At 49.3% G+C, this 18,931-nt stretch overlaps 1 protein-coding gene across 4 annotated transcripts; it reads right to left on the bottom strand.

Moving 5' to 3' along the window:
• Positions 1-149: 149 nt before the first annotated feature.
• NCOA5 (nuclear receptor coactivator 5) lies at positions 150-17,800 on the bottom strand. Of its 4 annotated transcripts, none has more exons than XM_017822782.1 (10): positions 17,698-17,800; positions 14,595-14,781; positions 14,009-14,116; positions 10,043-10,109; positions 6,255-6,614; positions 5,891-6,006; positions 5,639-5,765; positions 4,776-4,975; positions 2,467-2,790; positions 150-2,078 (listed from the first exon to the last, which is right to left on the bottom strand). In XM_017822782.1, exons 2-10 carry the CDS (start codon positions 14,755-14,757, stop codon positions 1,423-1,425), a joined length of 2,121 nt encoding a protein of 706 aa, XP_017678271.1. In that variant the 5' UTR covers positions 14,758-14,781; positions 17,698-17,800; the 3' UTR covers positions 150-1,422. The 4 variants fall into 4 exon arrangements, with proteins under 4 accessions (XP_017678271.1, XP_017678272.1, XP_017678273.1 ...); XM_017822783.1 differs by lacking the exon at positions 17,698-17,800 and adding an exon at positions 16,310-16,400; XM_017822784.1 differs by lacking the exon at positions 17,698-17,800 and having other exon boundaries at positions 10,043-10,141.
• Between the last annotated feature and the right edge of the window lie 1,131 nt (positions 17,801-18,931).

The raw sequence follows: 18,931 nt of genomic DNA, 5'->3' as shown, positions 1-18,931 counted from the left end.
TTATAAACTGAGACAGCACGGACACTCTTGCAGCAAGGTCTGCACGTGTTCCGCTCAGCATCCATCACGGAGCAGCATCTGGCACAGCTCATCCAGGAGAGCAGAATAACGTATTCCAGGAGTACTGAGGTGTCAAAAAATGCAACAAATAATTTTTACGGCCTTTTATTAGAAAGTAATGTCCTCTTGTTAACAGCACAGAGAGAAAAGAAATGCTACAACACAAAACCACCCGGGACAAAGTAAATCCTCTGCTTCCTCAGTGTCTCTCGATTCCCTGTAGGAAGCCCACAGACTCCAAGAAGGCCATGACGGGGAGGACCACACAGTTAAGAGATGTTTTGTGTTCTGGTATCAAAGTATGTTACCGGTTAAAAACACGGTGAAGAATCACTGCCTGATCTTCCACTCCACTGTCCACTGCCAAAGCACTGAAAAAACGTATAAAATTATGGTATTGCATCTTGGCACTGCCTCTCCTCCTCAGATGGACAGAACGCCCCATAACAACAAGGTGAGGTTTCAGAGAGCAGGATTCCCCCCATACTTAGTGTTAGGTGTTCCCAGGGGAGGGCCAGCAGCACATCAGCATGGCTGCAGCTGATCTACACTAACAACCGTCCCAAAGGCTGTAAGAAAAGGAAATTTATACACCAAATTTAACAGACTGATCTTGACACTGATTACTTGGTGTAGGAAAACTAACAGACCGTTTGAAACCTCTGCCTTGGCTGGAAGCTCTTGTGCTGCAGATCTGTGCTCAACACAGGGCGAGGTGAGGAGCACGTGCCTCCCTGCCGGGACAGGGTAGGCCAGCGTGGAGGGGCTGCAGGGCACAGTTCTGGTTACTGAGCAGTGGTCAGGCATGTGCTTCACGATTTTGGCTGCTAGTGCTATCACTGTACTTCCCAACTGGCTTATACACCATTAAAAAAAGAAGAAAAAAAAAAAAAAGAATTCCAAAGAAAAATAGTGCCCACAGTGGTGGGTGTCCAAGGCCCATTAGCACGACGCTGTGTTCAGTCCCTTAATTCCTCAAAACCACTGACCCAAAACTATACTGAGACCATTCAGTGAGCCCAGACTGCAGCTCAGTGGGAAGGTGCACCAGGTGCTGGGAGTGAGGAAAATGCAGCAGGACTGATACTGCGGCATACTGGGATGGGACAATACAACCAATGATCCAACATTGTGCTGCAGAGAAAACGAAGCATTCTGCTCCAAACACTGCTAACCAGATCAAGGAGAAGGAGGGCAGCACCAGCAACCATCGGCAGCAATGCTGTGGGGGGTACGCTCTCACCAGAGTGGAGAGGACATGCACGTCCAGGGCATCTGTCCCGGGTCAAGGATGGGAGACTCCTTAAACAGCTATAAGTATGGAATGGCAAAGGGAAGGGGAACAGGCCTCACAGCTCAGCTCTAATAGTGTCGCTGGTAGGAACCCATCGGCTGCTGGGCTGAGGACCCTGCTCGCCCCTGGGCCACAGTTTGGCTCACAAGGTGGGAGAGCGCAGGACCACTCTGGATAAGGGTGTCCAAGGCTTTCTGTACACTGGGGTTGTCAAAGTTGATACCAGAAGACACTGGCCTTTGAGCGGGCACACTGCCAGGCGCAGGGAGGCGGGTTTGGTGCTGACCATAGAGCGGCTGAGGTTGTGGAGGAGCCCCAGGTCTCGGACCCGCGTTTCTCGAAGGGCCTGGCAGAGCAGGAAGCTGCGTGCTTGGAGTCTGCAATCTCTGCTGAGCCTGGTTTAGATTTCCAGCACTCATCTGTGCTGGCCGGGGCTGCCCGCCGGCCAGGTTAGCAAAGTTCTGGTTGGGAGTGCTGCCCGAAGAGCCCGCGGGGGCCGCGGGACTGCTGTTTGCCACGGCGGCCGCTGCTGCTGCCGCCCCGCTGTTGAAGAGACTGAGGATTTTTGCTTGAAGCTCCTGCTGAGGATTAGAAGAGGATACTGGAACAGAAGGAGTAGAGACCAGAGGCTGTGAACCCTGATGAGTCTGAGAGCTTGGAAGGCTGGACTGACTACCCAGGGATGATCCTGAAGGTGCCCCCAAAGACTGTCTTGACATAGGTGCTGGGAAAGGAAGGAAAGGTGGTTAAACCTCTGCAAATGCCCTTGAAGGGGCATCTAAAGAAAACTAGTGAAACTGATACCAAAGACACAGCATCAGTGAACACCCACCCTCTGACTGGAGCTGCACAGCTCTGGGAACCCAAACCACACTGCAGAACTGAGTGTAGCAACCCAATCAGTTATGGCAGTCCCGTGGGTGCCCTAAGAGAATCCACTGTAAAAGGTCTTCCACATGAAAACTCTAAATTGTCTCAGGACTCCCAAGGACATGTCCATCTCAGTAAAATCATGCTCCCAGACTCCTCTGCAGTCCCAGGACTCTTCTCCTGTCCCAGCCCCGTGGGCCACAAACCACATGATAAACCTTGCCTGGGGCCAAGAGACTCACCCTGCAGAGATTCAGAGCTGCCCCGCAGTAACCGTTCCTTCCGGTCCCTCAGGTAATTAATGACTTTATCTATCTCCTCAGCAGTCAGGTAGCGATTGTCTGCCAGCAGGTTCAAGAGAGCCTGGATCCCAGGAGGGTGACCTCCTCTGACACCCTCCTCCATGGGGGGTGGGCGCTCCCGCTCCTGCAGAACAGCTTCATCTGCCATCTTGGCAGCCTGCCGGGCGATCTCCTCCCGCTCCTTCTCCCGGGACTCTGTTTTGTAGCGCTCGTAATTCCTTGCCACCAGCACCATGGCATCAGCTTGGGGCATGTTGCGGTGTTCTGCACAAGGAAAGAAACACTCTGAGTGACCTGAAGTGACACTGAGGGAGGTGCCGTTCCTGAGTGACAGTGACCTGAAGTGACACTGAGGGAGGTTCCGTTCCCCCCTGACCACCAGCACAGCACAGTCAGCAGCAGGCACTGCCCAGGGAGTGCCAGTGCAGACTTGGGAGTTTCCCAGGCACACGGAAACAGTTACATTTCCAAGGCCAACAAAAGGCCCACAGCTATCACCCAGCAAGGCCAGCCTTTCCTTCCAAGGCCCAAAGCTCTAAGCAGACATCCTGTCATCCCAGAAATGTCTTTCCTGCCTCTCACCAGTTAAAAGGGAAAGCAGCTCCCTCTACCTCTCACATAAATCCTCAGCACTCCAAGAGGAGACAGTCCCAGTCATTTTACTGCTAAACCCTTGGACAGATCCAAAGCTTGCCCTTTGAAGGCTGTAGGCTTCCCAGAGGAGGACAGCCATGGGAACACTTTTGTTTCTGTACTGCCAACGCCTTAACATCGCATGTGCTGGTGCAGCTGGGGAGGAAGCAGCACTGGCTTAGTGTCACATGGCTGCTCACGTTCACCACTCTGGGGCAACGAGCAGCAATCAAGTTCTTCTGTGACAAAATGAATAACGGCCAATTCCAACAGTGTTTTGAGGTCATTATTTCAACCTCCCAAAGCACACAGGCAAACATTCCCCTGAACACAGATTTAAGCATGGAGATCAAAAGAGTCTTCACCTTCCAAAAAGTGCCCAAAGCTCTGGGCAGGGCACTTCTCACACCTGCAGAACATCCAATCCTGCCAGCCTTTTCCACCTAACAGGAAACTGGGGTTCATTTTAACATTACGCTTTGCACAGGTTGTGAAAGAGTTCCCTGAAACAACCGTGCAGGGAAAGGTGGCCATGAGCAGTTGAAGTGAGCATATTTAATCTCTGCAATGAGCTGTGGATGAGCTAATGACTGGGGTTCCCACCAGCTCTGATACACCGGCAGATCCAGTGCAGAAAAGAAGCTTTGGCCTCCCGCCAGAGGTTTAACAGGTGTTAAACCAAAGGAGTTAAGAGTTAAAACCAAGGGCAGCGGAAAGCCCAGTGACAGCGTGCATGAGCTGTGTTCCTTCAGGAAATGAGGGAACTCTCCTATCACATCTGCATCTGATGTTAAAAGAAACTGGGCTTCTCCAGTCAGTGAGCACACACCAATCACTGACTGTGCACTCAGACATTTTCTCTCCCAGATGAACTCACAGAACATTATTTGGGAACACAGTAAGGGAGAAATAACCTTTGAAAGCTCAACTTCGGTCAAACCAGTCACCTGTGTAGACAGAGCATATGAACAGGCCTATGATCAGAGCAAAGGCTGCTTTCCCAGATCACATTCTCATAAGGCATTTTTAATACCTACACCCACCCTCATGCAACAACCAAGTCACCCCCTGAAATGGAAAGTGATGTGACAAGTGTAATGGCTCTAAAAGTAGAGCACATATACCCAAACACTTTGTAGTTCTATCTTTTTATAACTCCTCCCAGTTTCATCATCAGATCTCTACCTTGACCAAATCTTTATTAAAACACATTTGAAATGTGTACTGTAATTTGTCACATTCCAAACAGGCTCTCTTTGAAAGCAACAAGTGATAGACTAAGGTTGGGCTGGTATTACTCAGAGATCTCCCAGGGCAGTGCAGCCATTTCTAGCACTGGGGTCCATGACTTTTCCTGAGACAGGAAAGCTGGCAGTGTTAGAAGCCAAAAACACATCAGAGATTCCCTCTTGGCAGGAATTAGACAGTCCTTTTGACAAAGGGCAAACAGAGTGTTATGGGAGCTTGTAAATAATGATATTCACGTTTATGACACTGTGTCAACTCATTAATAACTACTTATGTGACAGCAAGGATGACCTTTGTCCTGTGTGGTTCTGCCTGAAAGAAAGGTTCAGAGTGACCACACAGTTCCCAGCCTACTGAGACCTCAGTACCTTGTGGGGTGCCAAACATGATGTTAACAGTGCAAGAGCGGTGAACTTGATGCTGCTGGGTGATGACAATGGCAAAAGGAGACCCTCCTCTGCTCACATCATCCAGGGCTTGTGTCAGTGACATCTCTGTGTTGAGGAAGATCAGGTCCACTACCATGCCCAGATCCCGCACCTTCCGCCCCACTGACTCGGCGTACTCCCTGTCACAAAGCAAAGCCAGCAGTTTAACACGTCAGTCACACACAGAAACAGAAACCTTGGCACATTCACCCTCTCCACCATCTCAGATTCGCTTTTCTGATGACTTGCCCAACTTCATTATGTTTATCAGGACAGTACTAAAGCAATCCCATTACAGTAATAGAAAAGCCCTTATTCTGATCTGAATCAGTCATTTCAGTTTAACTGAAATAAATTACAAATCAAGCCTTGGCTTAGCTGAGAGAGAGTGTTTGCAAAGGGATTTACGCTATTATAAATTTGTTCACACAAACGTGTTTAAACTGAACTCATTAAGGGAGGAAATTTATGCCTGCAGACGTCCAAGGGGTACAGAGCAGAGCAGCCAACCTACAGAACTCAGCCTGTCATGACAGGCTGATATGAAGAGTAGGTAGAAAAGTATGAGGAGAAGGTACAGAGATAGGTAACAATGGGGAAATAAATGCAATCACAAGATACATTTCCACATCTCATCAACACATATTCCCAGAAGAGCAACAAGGAGCTATAGCTTTCTGAGGACTCTAAAACCACATTTCTCAAGAGCAACCCATAAGACAAAGAGCCTCAAGGCAGGACTAAGTTTACATCCATTCTCCTCTACCATGCAATAATAGAACCGTTTGTAACTATTTTCTTACTTTGTCTGTTTATTCACCACTATCACAGAACAATCCACAGGTCTCTCTGCATCGAAACGCCTCTTGATTTCCTCATAGTACTGACGGTACAGCTCCTCCCGGCGCCGCTCCTCGCGCTTCAGGCGGTCTGAAACGAGCCGCAGGGACAGAACAAGTGATGCCCTTTAGACCTGCTCAGAGGGGCACAGAACACCACGGGGTCGGCACTGCGGCACCCCTGCACCCTCCCATTCAAGCGTTCCAGGTACTCACCCTCTGAACTCACTGGAGCTCTATCGAAATGGTCCTTGTAGCGGTCGTAGTAAGAGTCGTCCTTGCGCCGGTAATAGTCCTCAAGGCGCAGGTAACGGTCGTAAGATTCATCTCGTCTGCAACGTTCACAGAAACAGCAAAGGGTTCCGTGCTCCAGCACAGTCTCAGGCAGTGACTTCGGCCAGTGCATCCCACACAGACCCTCCCCAAGTTTAATATCTGAGGTACCCACCCACTCCCCACAGCATGACTCTCCCCAGCCAGGGTGATTTCCTTAAACACCTGATACCACCTAAACCAGCACAGCCAGCGCGGCAGAAACGCCATAAAAATGAACTGGCAAACACGATCCGGCCGAGTTTACCTGTACATGGGGTCTCGAGGGTCTCTCATATCCCGTGGATCCCTCACATCTCGTGCATTTCTCATATCCCGCGGATCCCTGTATCGGTCATACAGCGGCTCCCGTGGGTCACGAAGATCTCTAACATCACGCGGGTCCCGCAGGTCCCTTGGATCCCTGATATCCCGTGGGTCTCGCAGGTCCCGTGGGTCCCTGTGGTCTCTGGCGTCACGCATGTCTCTGGCTCGAATGTCTCGAGCGTCTCTGGCATCTCGCCCGTTCCTGCCATCCCTGCCATCTCTGGGGTCCCTCCGTGGGCTCCCCCGAAGAGGGGAGCGGTCGCGTCTGCCATCTCGGCCATCCCCGTAGGCATATGGCTCTCTGAGGAAAACACCGGGGAAATTCCGTTAGCCTGCAAACGACACCGGTATGGTTACCCCTAGATCTCTTACCTGAGGTGCCAAAGTGACCCTTCTCTCAGCAGCTGAATCCTCCCTCCTATCCCACAACAGCAAAAATTGCCCAAAAATCATATTTTTGAAGAAGTCTGGAGAAGGTTCTTAATTCTAATGTTCATTCAAACAAGACCCAGAGAGCTCTTTAATGGAGCATCACTAAAAGTGTAGAGCACCTGCGGAAGAAGTGAACAGGCACTTCAGAAATGACCATTTCAAGGCTTCTGTCCTCCAACGTCAGCCACAGATCATCCATCAAACATGTTTTGCAAATTCTCTGAGAGAATTTAAGGTGATGTAGGCCACTCCCTACAAATATGTGATAGCCAGGAGCGTTCAAGGGATCCATTAAATTCACTGGTCAGTGACAGCAGAACACCTGACACAATGTTACTGGCGTGTGATTAAAAAAGGAGCAGCTTGTGACCAAAGACACTGCAGGGTCCATGTTGTGGCTGCATTTGTGCTGCTGACAGAAAGCAATAACAGCTATTGCCGTGTCCTGGATTTGAGGGATATTTCTGTAGAGAACCAGTCTTATGTTTATGATGTCACATGTTAAGAGGGTACTAAACCCAACCAGCACTGCATCTTCAGCAGCTGCAACAGGCTTCTCTGTTGGATCTGAATGATCCAGCTCATTCAGACTTTATCTTCACAGGCAAGGAAGAATAATGTTCCAGTCTTCATCTTTCCCCAAAACAGTAGTGTTTTTTCCAAGTTGTACTCTGTTTTCCAGAAAAAAACATAACTTCACTGTAGTCAAAGCCAAACAAAAAAAACTTGCAGAGAAACTACTGCGCTTGATGCGTTTGGAATATTCTTCCCCCAAAATACTGACAACCATCAGGAAAAAAACCAGCTTTTTGAATCTTTTTATTTCCCGAACTTGACAAGACTTTTACAGTTCTCAACCAGCCTAATCTAGTTCATGAAAGACAAGCAGAACGTAAGTCTGCGCCCACTGCAGTGCAGTCATGTAGTGGTCACCTGGAGAGAACAGCGAGTCGGATGTGCCCAAGTTCAGGGTCAGGCAGAGCGGACAAGATGGAGGAGCAGAGTCTGTGCATGGATTTTGGTGCTGGACACTCAGTTGTGCTTGGGGACACACAGGAGTGCTGGCATTCTCTGTGTGTCAGATACAAGCCAGATTTTGGGACAAACTAGAGTTGCCACCAAGAGCATAAACAGCCTCCTCCTGTAAGAGACACGCTATTTGCAGATAAACAAGTGCAAACTCCCTAAGCCTCTTGGACAGGCAATGTGCTTTTTGTTTGTGATCTGCATTGAAACCACATCTCGTAAGAGTCATGGCCCCCTTCCCCCCAGACCTACAGTGAACAATGGCAGAAGCTCAGGGGAAACTTCTGACTTGCTCTAATGGAGGTCGAGTGGCTGATCTTTCGGTAGCTGTGAGACCATTTAGCAAAACAGCCAGATGCAGGGGAATTGTTTGGCATATGACATTTATTCTGCTGGAGTGGGGGTGACCAGAACAGGCCACATTCATTATCTGCAGAGACAAAAAGATCCGGAATGAACAACACACAACTGCGACAGAAGTAGAGACGTGGCACAGGTCCCCTCGGCTCTCGAGCCCGCGTGGCTGCCCAGCTCCACGGAGGTGGCAGCACAAAGGCACAGCTCCTTCCACTTCCACACCTCAGTCTCCATGGTCCGACTCCTGCAGTGCTGGTACCACTACCCACACCTGTTCGGGACACGGCACTGCTGGCCCGGCAGCGCAGGGCTCTGCAGCCCGGCTTGATCCCAGGCCATGGCGTGGGCCAGAGTCCATCGCCCACAGCCACGCCCAGGACTTGATGACTGAGAGCTCATCGCCTCCCATGCCCACGGTGCTGTGTGGGACCTGGTGCTAACCACATGGGATGACCACAGTGTCTGCAGTGCCAGCTGGAATCCAGTGCCTGTCAAGTGGCACCAAAGCCTTCGGCAGCCGTGGCAGTTCAGTTCACAGCCTGGTGCCCACAGCAGCGTGGCTCACGCACCTTCAGTGCTCCTTAGGGCCATGACATGGGCACCTCACACAGGCAGGGTGTCACAGGTTCCGATGCCCATGGCATCAGTGCCTGCTGCTTGTCCCTCTGCAGCATGGTCCAAGGACCAGTGCTCTTGGCATGGGTGCCTGCCCCTCACCCCTGCAGTGCTGCACGACGCCATCAGTGGCACGGAGGCCAAAGACATGCCATCAGCGCCTGCTGCTCACGTACTCCCAAGGTCTTCACACCAGCACGGAGCACACCTGACTCTGCTTGGCCCAAAGTTTGCTGCATCGTCACGGGAACCCACAGAACAAGAGCTGTGTGCCCAAAGCATTTCCTGGGCCTGACACCCACCCACTGGTCTCTGCAGGCACATCTGGCCCTGTGCGGGGTAAGTGCAACACATAAAAAACATAAATGGTGCCAAGAATTGAAGCTACTCATTCTCTGGGCTTTTTTTTGGTGTAAACGTCCTGCTAGTTGCACTTTTTTCCCATTTTTGGTAATTTAACTGGTCAAGTTAGTGAAGAACACCAGACACGTGGGAGCTTGATTACCTTCAAGTTCAACAAGAACCAATCCTTTGTGTGGAAAACTTTACAGTACAGGCACAGTTTGCCTTATACCAAACTACACCACCAGCATGTCTTTGTGTGCTCCCTAGTAATGCTGTGGAAAGGAAACTGAAGTAATCTTCCTGTGGCAGGTCCATCCATGTCTTCTCCCCTTGCCTGTGACTTCCCACACAGAGGGAAGTCACACTGTGCCCATTGAGAAGTGGTGAACCAGAAGCTGGAGGGTACATGTCAGTACCACACTCTGGGGGCTCCAGGCACAGACAACACGAGCGCAGGTGCAGGCAGGACCATGCAAGAGACATTTTGCTCTGTCTTGTGCTTCATTCAAGTGCTCTTTTCCAGTCTCATTCTCACACTGGTAGCTTTCACCATCAGAAGAGGCAAGACCCCAAAGTCCTCTGCAGTGTTCCCGGTGCTGTGCTGCAACCCCTTGGCATTCTTTAGCTATGCCTCGGCTTCTCCGATGCTGGAGGCAGGAGCAAACATCAAGGGTACTCTTCCTCACAAGGCTCTTACAGCCTGTGCTGCAAAACCTAACACTTGGCTGCAGTAACAGCAGTAGACACGAGGTTTCCCTCGTGCCCCTCGAGGTGTCAGAGCCAGAAGGGCTCCCAGAGGTGGAGCAGCCACGTCCCGACTGTCTCACCGGAGCATCGCTGTTGGAGTGGGGAGGTGGCGGTAGGGAAGAGACACAGACATTTAGCACAGGCCGATGGGCTCATGCCCTGGAGGCCTGAATTCCTAGTATAACTCACTGCTTCCAGGTACTTTACCTTCGTGTCGGACTGGACCTTGATGAAGCCTTATTCATATTTCTTCTTTCCACTGCTTTATTAATATCTGTAAAGAATAATCAACCCATCTGTTCAATGCTATGAAACAAAAAAAAAGATCATCAGCACAATTCAAATGAAAGCAACTTAAGCTCAACAACATCCAGATGGTGCAAGAAAATCCATTCAGCAGAGAGACATTGTCACTTTGACAATTTTTTATTAAGTTTAGATAGTACAACATAATGAAAATTTCATGGATTTCTCTGACTTCAAAATAGGGTGGACAGCTTTGGGTGAAGTTTTAACCCTGCATGTTCAGGCCTACATCCAGACTCTTCATTCCATAAGAGAACCTCTTTCTTCTGCAGTCTATGAGCGAGCAGAAAGCAACTCATGGACTCTAGGAGAAAAAGCAGAGTCTGAAAACCTCCAAGAAAGGTATGATGGCCAGCACAGTCTTAAGTTCACAGCCAGTCCTGTTCAACGGAGCATGCCGCTACCCTTGTCAGAAATAATCCAAGGGTTCTCAAGTGGCACTTGCAACTGCCTTCCAAGGGACTGCTGCAGTTAAGGTGCACAGCCCCCACCACCAAGAAATGGGATCCAGGAGCCTGGAGCACAAGCTCCTTATGAAGTCAACATGGTGCACTCAAAACACCACTGTTAACAGGATGCAAACTGAGGCAACGGACGGGAAATTTGAAAACTGGTTGGCTTCTGTACATCTCCATGAAAAACTCCATGAAGTGAAACACAAAGAAATAAGAGAGCTGAAGAAACAGAGTCTTGTTTTCAACCAGCAAAAGTGAAGTTGCCCAGAACTGGCAGGGACCCACACTGTTCTACAGTTAAGAAACAAAGTCTCCCATGACAGCTGACTGGAGATGAAAGAATGCACTGGAGTGGGGCAAGAGCAAATAGAAGTGACTTTGGACATTTTACTGAGAGCCTTTTAAGGAGAAGAACAAACCAAACCTAGGCCCTATCTGCTCCCTCAGAATCTATCAACAATTAACATTTCTGATGAGTTATTTGCATTAACTACTTTCAAAGCCCTTGCAAGAGAATAAACATACGACAGTGTCTTTAGGCAGAGTCAGTCTTAATATATTCTGTAACTTCCCAAACTATCCTTTATTATTTTCAAGACTAAAATTGGAATTAAGGGATCAGGTCTAATTTTTGCTCTTGTTGTCAATGAAGCAGCAGCATGTTCCCTTTCTGTGGGGGGAGAAAAGCGAGAACAATCTGAACATTAACTACAACTGCAGCATAACAACATTCACAGGACCCCAAAGTATCTCTCCAGGAACAAACACAGCTGCAGCTTCTACTGTCACAAACTACACGTGGAGGACATTTACTCTCTACATAGTTTTAGTCACTAAAGACAGGAAAATACTTCTGTGCATTTGTGGAAATACCTGTATGATGCTACACTGGAGTTAAACTCTCCCCAAACCTTTTACCTTGTTGAGTTATTAGCAATTATATTTAATACTCAGTCTGCATAGCTGAAGTAACTGTTCTCCTTGCATTTATTATTTAGTTGGTAATTTTTTTCCCCTTAAAGTCAAGTGTTAACTTTAAGCAAGACACTAGCTGCTTTCTTTGGTTTAAGATTATTTTTATTTTCTGTTTTAAGATGCCATTGCAGAAACCTATTATGATTTTTACACCCAATACATTTATTTCAAATTAAAAAAAGTATTTAATTCTGCACAAAAATACTTAACTAGAAGAAAACCACCTTTGACAGGGATCCATCTCTTGTGCAAAATGAACAGATTTAATAACACTTTATTTAATGCAAATAGCATTTACAAGTCAAGTATTTGAACACTGATAAAACTTCAGGAAAAAAACCCCAAACAAAAAGTCTTCTATGCTGTAGGATTTTGAGATGACAAGGCCACTGTAATCACACAGTGTAACCTTCTGAACAAACACAGGTGACAGGAGTTTCTGGAATCACATTCCTCTCTCAAGTGCAGCAGTGGCACTGAACTAGGGCTTATCTTTTAGCAAAACATGCAATTCCAATTTAAAAGTCTTCAGAGCACAGAAACCACCACAGCTCCAATAAGTTACTCCAGAAGCCAATTACTCTGCTGTTAAAGAAAACTATTTATTCCCATTTAAGGAATTGTCACACCTATGCCTACCAGATTAAAACTCCCTGATCTCCAGGTCTGCCTGTAACACACAGATCACATCACTCCTTTCCCTCTTGAGGCTTTTGCTAGTTTTGTTCTTTAACTCTAAACCTCTCTCTCAGGTTTTACCAGGGCTTCTCCAATTTAGCATTATCCTTTTTTGAACCAGGCAAAGCAGAACTGAACACGATATTCCAGCAGCAAAACCCCACGGATACCAAAACCTCCCTACTCGCACACCTGTGTTCTGTAGGGCCAAGGATGTCCAAAGCACTGGCCGGGCACAGACCCTCTCTTCCAGGTTCACTGAAAGCTCAGGCCTGTCTGCATCCAGCTTAAGAAGTCCAGGTCCTTTCACCATCAGTGACTCAATCCTCATTATCTCATTCTCTTTGTAAAACATTATTTTCTCTCCAAGTCACCTATAAAAGCACTGTATGGCCAGGAATCAGTTTTTCCAGACCATGACTCAAAGCACTGAGATATTCCATCTGTGTTACACTGACATTCATGTGAGACCCATTTAACTCTGTTGGTTTTAATTGTTCTAGTTTCTTATCAAATCAAACCCCTTACAGCAATCTGTACATCTGCTACTTCCAGCACCATAAGAGTAAGTTCGACAGGATTTATTTTGATTGGCACTAATCAGTTCCCTTCTCACTAGTGTCAGGTGAAAGAATCCCTCTGTTTCCAGGCGCTGATGCCAGGCTCATCCCATTTACGCTGCCTATTGGCTCACCTGCAGCACTCTCCTCGCTCCTTGGAAACTCCCTAGTTCTCCCAGGCTTGTGGAAAAACACCAGTAACAGCCTAGGCAGCTCTGCATTTCACTGAGCCTCACAAATGTTAATTCTTCTGAGAGGTCTAGTTTTGGTATCTGCTGTTTTACCTTTTTTTGTTTTGCCACTGAAATGGAAATTATATTAAACACACCTTCTGCCTCTTAAAAAACAGAGAGCAGAGACATTAACTGGTCCTCTCCAGTAAGAAATTTTATCATTTCCAGTCAGTTACCTCCTAGTTTCTAAAACAGCCACTACACTTGGACAATGCTGGACATCAATTCTTCTTGTATCCTTCTACCCTCCTCATCTATTTGCCTCCATTTCCATCTCCAGGCTCCTATTTTTTACTGTACACACACCTTCCCACAGGATACTATTTATTGCTCCTTTCATTCTTTTCTAAGTCAAACTGTTTTTCTTCAAATTAGCACAGGCTTACTTCAAAGTAATTTTTTTCCTTCCATTTAGAAGATTACTCGTGGATTTCTAACCTTTCATTTCCATTTAAGTCTGCTCCCAGCACATTTAGCAGAATTATCTTCATCTTTATGAAAATGTCCTTTTTAAAGTACTCAGTATTTATAGCACTGCTTAACGGGCTGGTTCCACATGGGCAAAAATCTGAGTTAAGGTTACTTATCCAACCAGCCGCTAAGTGCTGTGACCAATTTCTCTGAGCATGTCAAGACGAAGCCCAGTTTTGGTTTACAAATGTTATTAAACCGTGCTGGCGGTTTCAAGGATCGCTTTCCAGGGCTTACTTGTTGCACAGTTTCTTACACAGGGTAAGAGAGCTTCCCAAACGCTAACATGTAAAAATTCAGAGTAAGACCCGGGCAGCAAGGTGAGCCACACTGCAAGTAAAGCACAGAGTGGGAACTCAGGAGGCAAATCCACACTGAGCAAAAGTGATTTGAGACCAAGGCCGGGCAAGTTTCAAGGAGCTTTAAAACCAGAGCACTCTTTCTTTCTCCCGAACGCATGCTGGGGTCAGGAGAGCGCGGAGCAGTTTTCCTTACCTAATCTATACCCTTTATAAAGGCGACCCTTCTCACCGTCCAGAGCGGCCTGGACATCTTCTAGACGGTCATACTGCACGAACCCATAGCCATGGTACATGCTGAGGGCTGCAAGAGTTAACAGCAGGGCAAGACCAGTTACAACCACGCCACAGTGCCGACCCACACCTAACCCCACCAGCTGAACTCCCACAGGGGCTCTACCCACTTCCTGGGAAAAATCAAATCCACCAGGACCAAAATGCAGAGCTCAAAGGCTCTGATCAACTCCCTTCTGACAAGGCAGTGACCAAAATACAGCCCATGAAGTGACCAGGATTTGACTTGAGAGGCTAAGAAGTCACTTGAAAGAGCATTGTAGCATCACACCGTGACCCCAAGAGCTAAACCACAGCTGATATATTTGCATTACATTTGAGCTGTACTGAAGGAATCACTCTTCCAGAGAAAATTATCATTAAAAGGTCACTTTTTAGGAACAACATTAGTCACTCCTCTCATCACCATCAAATAGCATTTGACAAGCATGAAGCGATATTTCTCACTGAAATCCCTGCCACGAAAAGCCATAAGATAATATACTAACCCCTGATTTTGCCATATTTTGAAAATATCTCTTCCATTTCTTCACGAGTCATGTGGTCTGTGGGCAAATTGCCGACAAAAAGTCTTCTCTCTAAATCCTGAGGATTGGTGCTGTTAGTGAAGTCGCTCTGTTTGATGCTATTGCTCTTGCGTCCTCGAGCCATTTTGCTTTCGTTCCAAATCCAACTCTTCGCAAAAAAGAAAAATGGCCATGCATATAATTTCAATCCATGACATTAAAATTAAACTGGAACAAGATTAAACTTAACAGCTTTGCAGACTAGAAGCCAACTGGGTCTGCTTGACGCAAACTTCACTCCAGAGAAATCTTAATATGAGGGACACAGAGGTCAGGCAAAAACGTTCACTGCAGCATTTTGGTTGAGCTTTTCTGTAATACCGAAAGGTAGCAAACCTAATTATTTTGCAGATAGGTTTTAATGGTTTAACTCCAACCTAAGATACAAATAGCACTAATTTTCCACTAAAAAGCCTTAACTTTAAGCTTTTCAATACACCCATTGTTGTCACATCTAGTTCTTCAATCCACTGGCAAGAAGCGTTGAAATTTATGCAATATTTTAATAAGCGGAAAGGAAACACTCATTGCAACATTGCATAACAGCACCCAAATATTCCAATAAGGCTTGGAATGAGGCATCAGGAAGTACTGCTGAAACGCTCCTGAGAGACCACACCTGGATCACTTCACTAAATGTGATATCTCAGCTTTCCAACTCCAGAAAGCAAAGCTTCTCACCCATACCCGTCAGACAGCAAATCCCTGTCCCCATGGAGATGTCAGCTCCCACAGCAGGCGGGTCCACAGCTGGGAATTTAACCACCCCCAGGTAAATGCTGCACCCTTCCTCACCTCCCCCATGCAGCAAAAGCACATTCCCTTAGCCCACACCACTGCACACAGCTGGAGCAGTCAGCAACATTCACTGCACAAACTCACTCAAACAATTACAAAACAAAACAAAAAAAACAACAAACAAAAATAACATAACAAACACTACCAAGCTAATAAGAAACACCACCCCCACAATTCAGACTTTCTGGTTCAAAATTCACCACCAGATAAAGCTGAAAGAAATGGATAACCCTGGAACTTTCAAGATGAACTCGAAAGTTTGAAAACTATTTAATAAAGTTGTCCTACTTCCTAAACATTCACCTAGAGGAATGCAGGATGGGATTTTCTGCTTGCAGCATGCAAGAAGCCTGGAAAGAGAAAGCTGATGACATTGAGTGTATCAACAAAAACTTCTCCTATTAATCATGTGGTGCCTACAACCAGCACAATCCCTAGCAGCAACCTAGAGGATACAATTTAAAAGTTATCTCTAAATAAAACAAGCCAAATGTCCAAAAACACAAACCCAGCTTCATATAAATACTTTTACAACACTTAACTGGCATGAAAAATACATCTACTCCAGATTTGAGACATAAAATTATTTATTTATTCTTTAAAGATCAATCAATTTCACATTTGTATCACTCTTCCCATTTTTTGGGAAACTCTGCAGAAATGGGAGGCAGAGAACGGCTCCCTGCCTAATAAACCTCTTAAAATGAACTGCCAGAACAGGGAGGAGGAAAAAAACCCAACACCGAAACCAAAATTCAACAAAATTCATTCTCTCCATCACTTTTGCCCCAATCGTCCTGCAAGTTTGTCCACACACACATGCATATATAGAATTTTACCTTCCCCAACAGAAGGGCCAAATCTCATCACGTTTTTCTGCATGGAAGCACTGGATTTCTATTCCACTACTGCAGCTCAAGTTCTCATTAGCTGAGGGGAAAGAAGTTTTCAAAATTCCCCCAAAATGACAAAGTGGCAATAAAACATGGAAGGACCCATCTGGCCCAAGTTCCCATGAGGAGCAGGATTCCTTATCCAGCTCTGAGCACCACCAGGGACAGGGATGGGGACACAGAGCCCCTGCAAACACCTGCTGGGGCCACATCTGTGCGGGTGGTCTCGGGGATGCCACAGACACACACAGCAAACAGGTGTCAAACAGGCCCCCAGCTGCTGCTGGGACACCTCACTTGCAACATAAAAAGCTGTAAGAAACTCCCTTTTCTTTTCCTCAAGGGCGGGGATGTGGGGGTGGCTGAGGAACAAGGTGCAAGAGCTTTCCACGTGAAGAAAAACAGGGAGCCTTTTTCCCACTTCAATCCCAACACTCAGATGAGTTGAGTTACTCCAGAACTTCCATCTAAGAGCATTTCCCGGCTCTGACCATTTCCCACGCAGTTGATCACATAGTTAAGGGCCATTTAGTGATCATAAGACCAGAATAAACGAATGTTGTTGTCTCAGCTCTAGCCACGCTACACCAGGTGAACAACTAATTCCTACATTAAATCTTTCTGTATGGATGCAGCCAGAGAGGCACCAGAGTAGCTTAAAGGTGCCAATTCCCCCCGGAGTAACTATGACAGGACAGCCCACGGCACCTCCTGCGCCAACAAATCCTCTGGAAGTTAATTAAAGCCACATCTCTAAAAACCTTAAACTTAAACCCAAAGTTGTTTATTAGTAGCGCTACAGCTTCGGGAAGCAAGACTCTGCCGGAGTGGTGCATTGGAGCTAATTTGCCACAAGCGAAACACGACACAACTCCGCGAGAAGTCCGCGGGCCCGGCTGGCACCGAGGGCAGAAGGCAGTGGTGCCGAGGAGCGGGGGGCTCCCCTCGGGGCCGACCCACCCGCCCGCCCCGCCCTCCGCACACGGTAACCCGGGGAGCGCCTCCGCCTTCCTCCCGCCCCGACGCCGCGGGCTCCCCGCAGCTCCCGGGGCGGCGGGGACGGGCCGCCGCTCCTACGGGCCGCTCTCCCCGCGGCCCCCGCAAGTCCGCCAGGGCCCGGGCGCTGCCAGCGCCGCTCACGGCCCGCCCCGAGCCCCGGCGGTTCCGCACCGCCCGGACACGCGGCGGAGGCGCGGCCCGCCCGCAGGCCGCGAGGCGCGCCCGGCCCGGCCCCAGCCGGCGGCCGGAAGGGACCGGGCCGCCCCTGGGGCTCGCTGCCGCGCTCCGCTCGGCCGGGCGGTCGGCGCAGCGCGGCCGCGGCCCCGCAGACTCACCGCCGCTGCCGGCCCGGTCCCGGAGCCCCCTCAGGCCGCCGCTGCCGCCAGGACAAAGGCGCCACCCGCCGCTGCCGCACGGCGCCGTCGCAAAGCGATTGAGGAGAGAGCGCGATCGCTATGGCGACACGCGACGCTTTACGGCACGGCGCGGCGACGGGCCGCCAGCCATGTCTACCGAGGCAAGGGGTTGGATCCTGGCATGCACCGCGGGCCGCCCCGCAAGGCACGCCGGGAGTTGTAGTCCCGAGGAGGACGGGAGGGTGCGGCCGCTGGGTGGCGCTACTGGACCTCGCGCGGGGGAGGCGACGGGACCGCGACCGGGATAGACCGGGATTGGGATCAGACCGGGATTGGGATCAGACTGGGATTGGGATCAGACCGGGATTGGGATCAGACCGGGAGTGGGATCAGACCGGGATTGGGATCAGATCGGGAGTGGGATCAGACCGGGATTGGGATCAGACCGGGACTGGGATCAGACCGGGAGTGGGACTGGGAGCAGACCGGAATTCGGATCAGACTGGGATTGGGATCAGACCGGGACCGGGGTCGGGTTTGAGATCAGATGGGGACTGGAGCTAAGACTGCTCAGGGGTCAGGGTCTCTGTGCTGCACCCCCAGCCCCAGGGCCATCTGAGCAGCAGCACCGACGCTGCTCTGCCCTGCAGTGCGAGCACCAGCACCAGGGGCTCCCATAGGGGCTCCCCTTGGAGCAGCTCCTGCCGCCTGGGAGCAACAGGTCCTGCTGCCACCCAGGACCAGGAGCAAGGGGCACTCACAGCCCGGGGCCACAGGAGACCCTGCACAGCCAGTGCCTGGGGCTGTGGGGACTTCCCAGGCCGGGTCCAGGGGAGTCGGGCCCAGAAATCCCCTCTCCGCCACTGCCACCTCCCTCTGCCCTTGAGACTCCCCCTGGGACCCTTTGTGCTCCTAAGCGAGTCAGTTCTGGGAAGTGACATCAGGCTGGGGAGTGACATCGGGTTGGGGAATCCAGAGCATGCGGTTGGTTCCCAATTTCCCCAGGAGCAGCTGTGACCTGGCGATGGCCACGCATGGCCACCAGCCCGGGAGACCAGGGAAGTGGCAGCTGTGGTGTGTCCTCTCAGGCACCACGACAGAGGGGGCACAGTGTGGCTGTGGGGACAGGGCGGCAGTGCCCCGTGTGACCGAGGCACCAAGGAATGCTGAGGAGCTGCCACTCGCTGCCCGGCCACCACGATGGAAAGGGGAG

The sequence above is a fragment of the Lepidothrix coronata genome, unplaced genomic scaffold (genome assembly GCF_001604755.1).
Source record: "Lepidothrix coronata isolate B3197 unplaced genomic scaffold, Lepidothrix_coronata-1.0 Scaffold99, whole genome shotgun sequence".
NCBI lineage: Eukaryota > Metazoa > Chordata > Aves > Passeriformes > Pipridae > Lepidothrix > Lepidothrix coronata.
The sequence above is the reverse complement of the archived record's forward strand: the minus strand, read 5'-3'. Positions and strand labels throughout refer to the sequence as shown.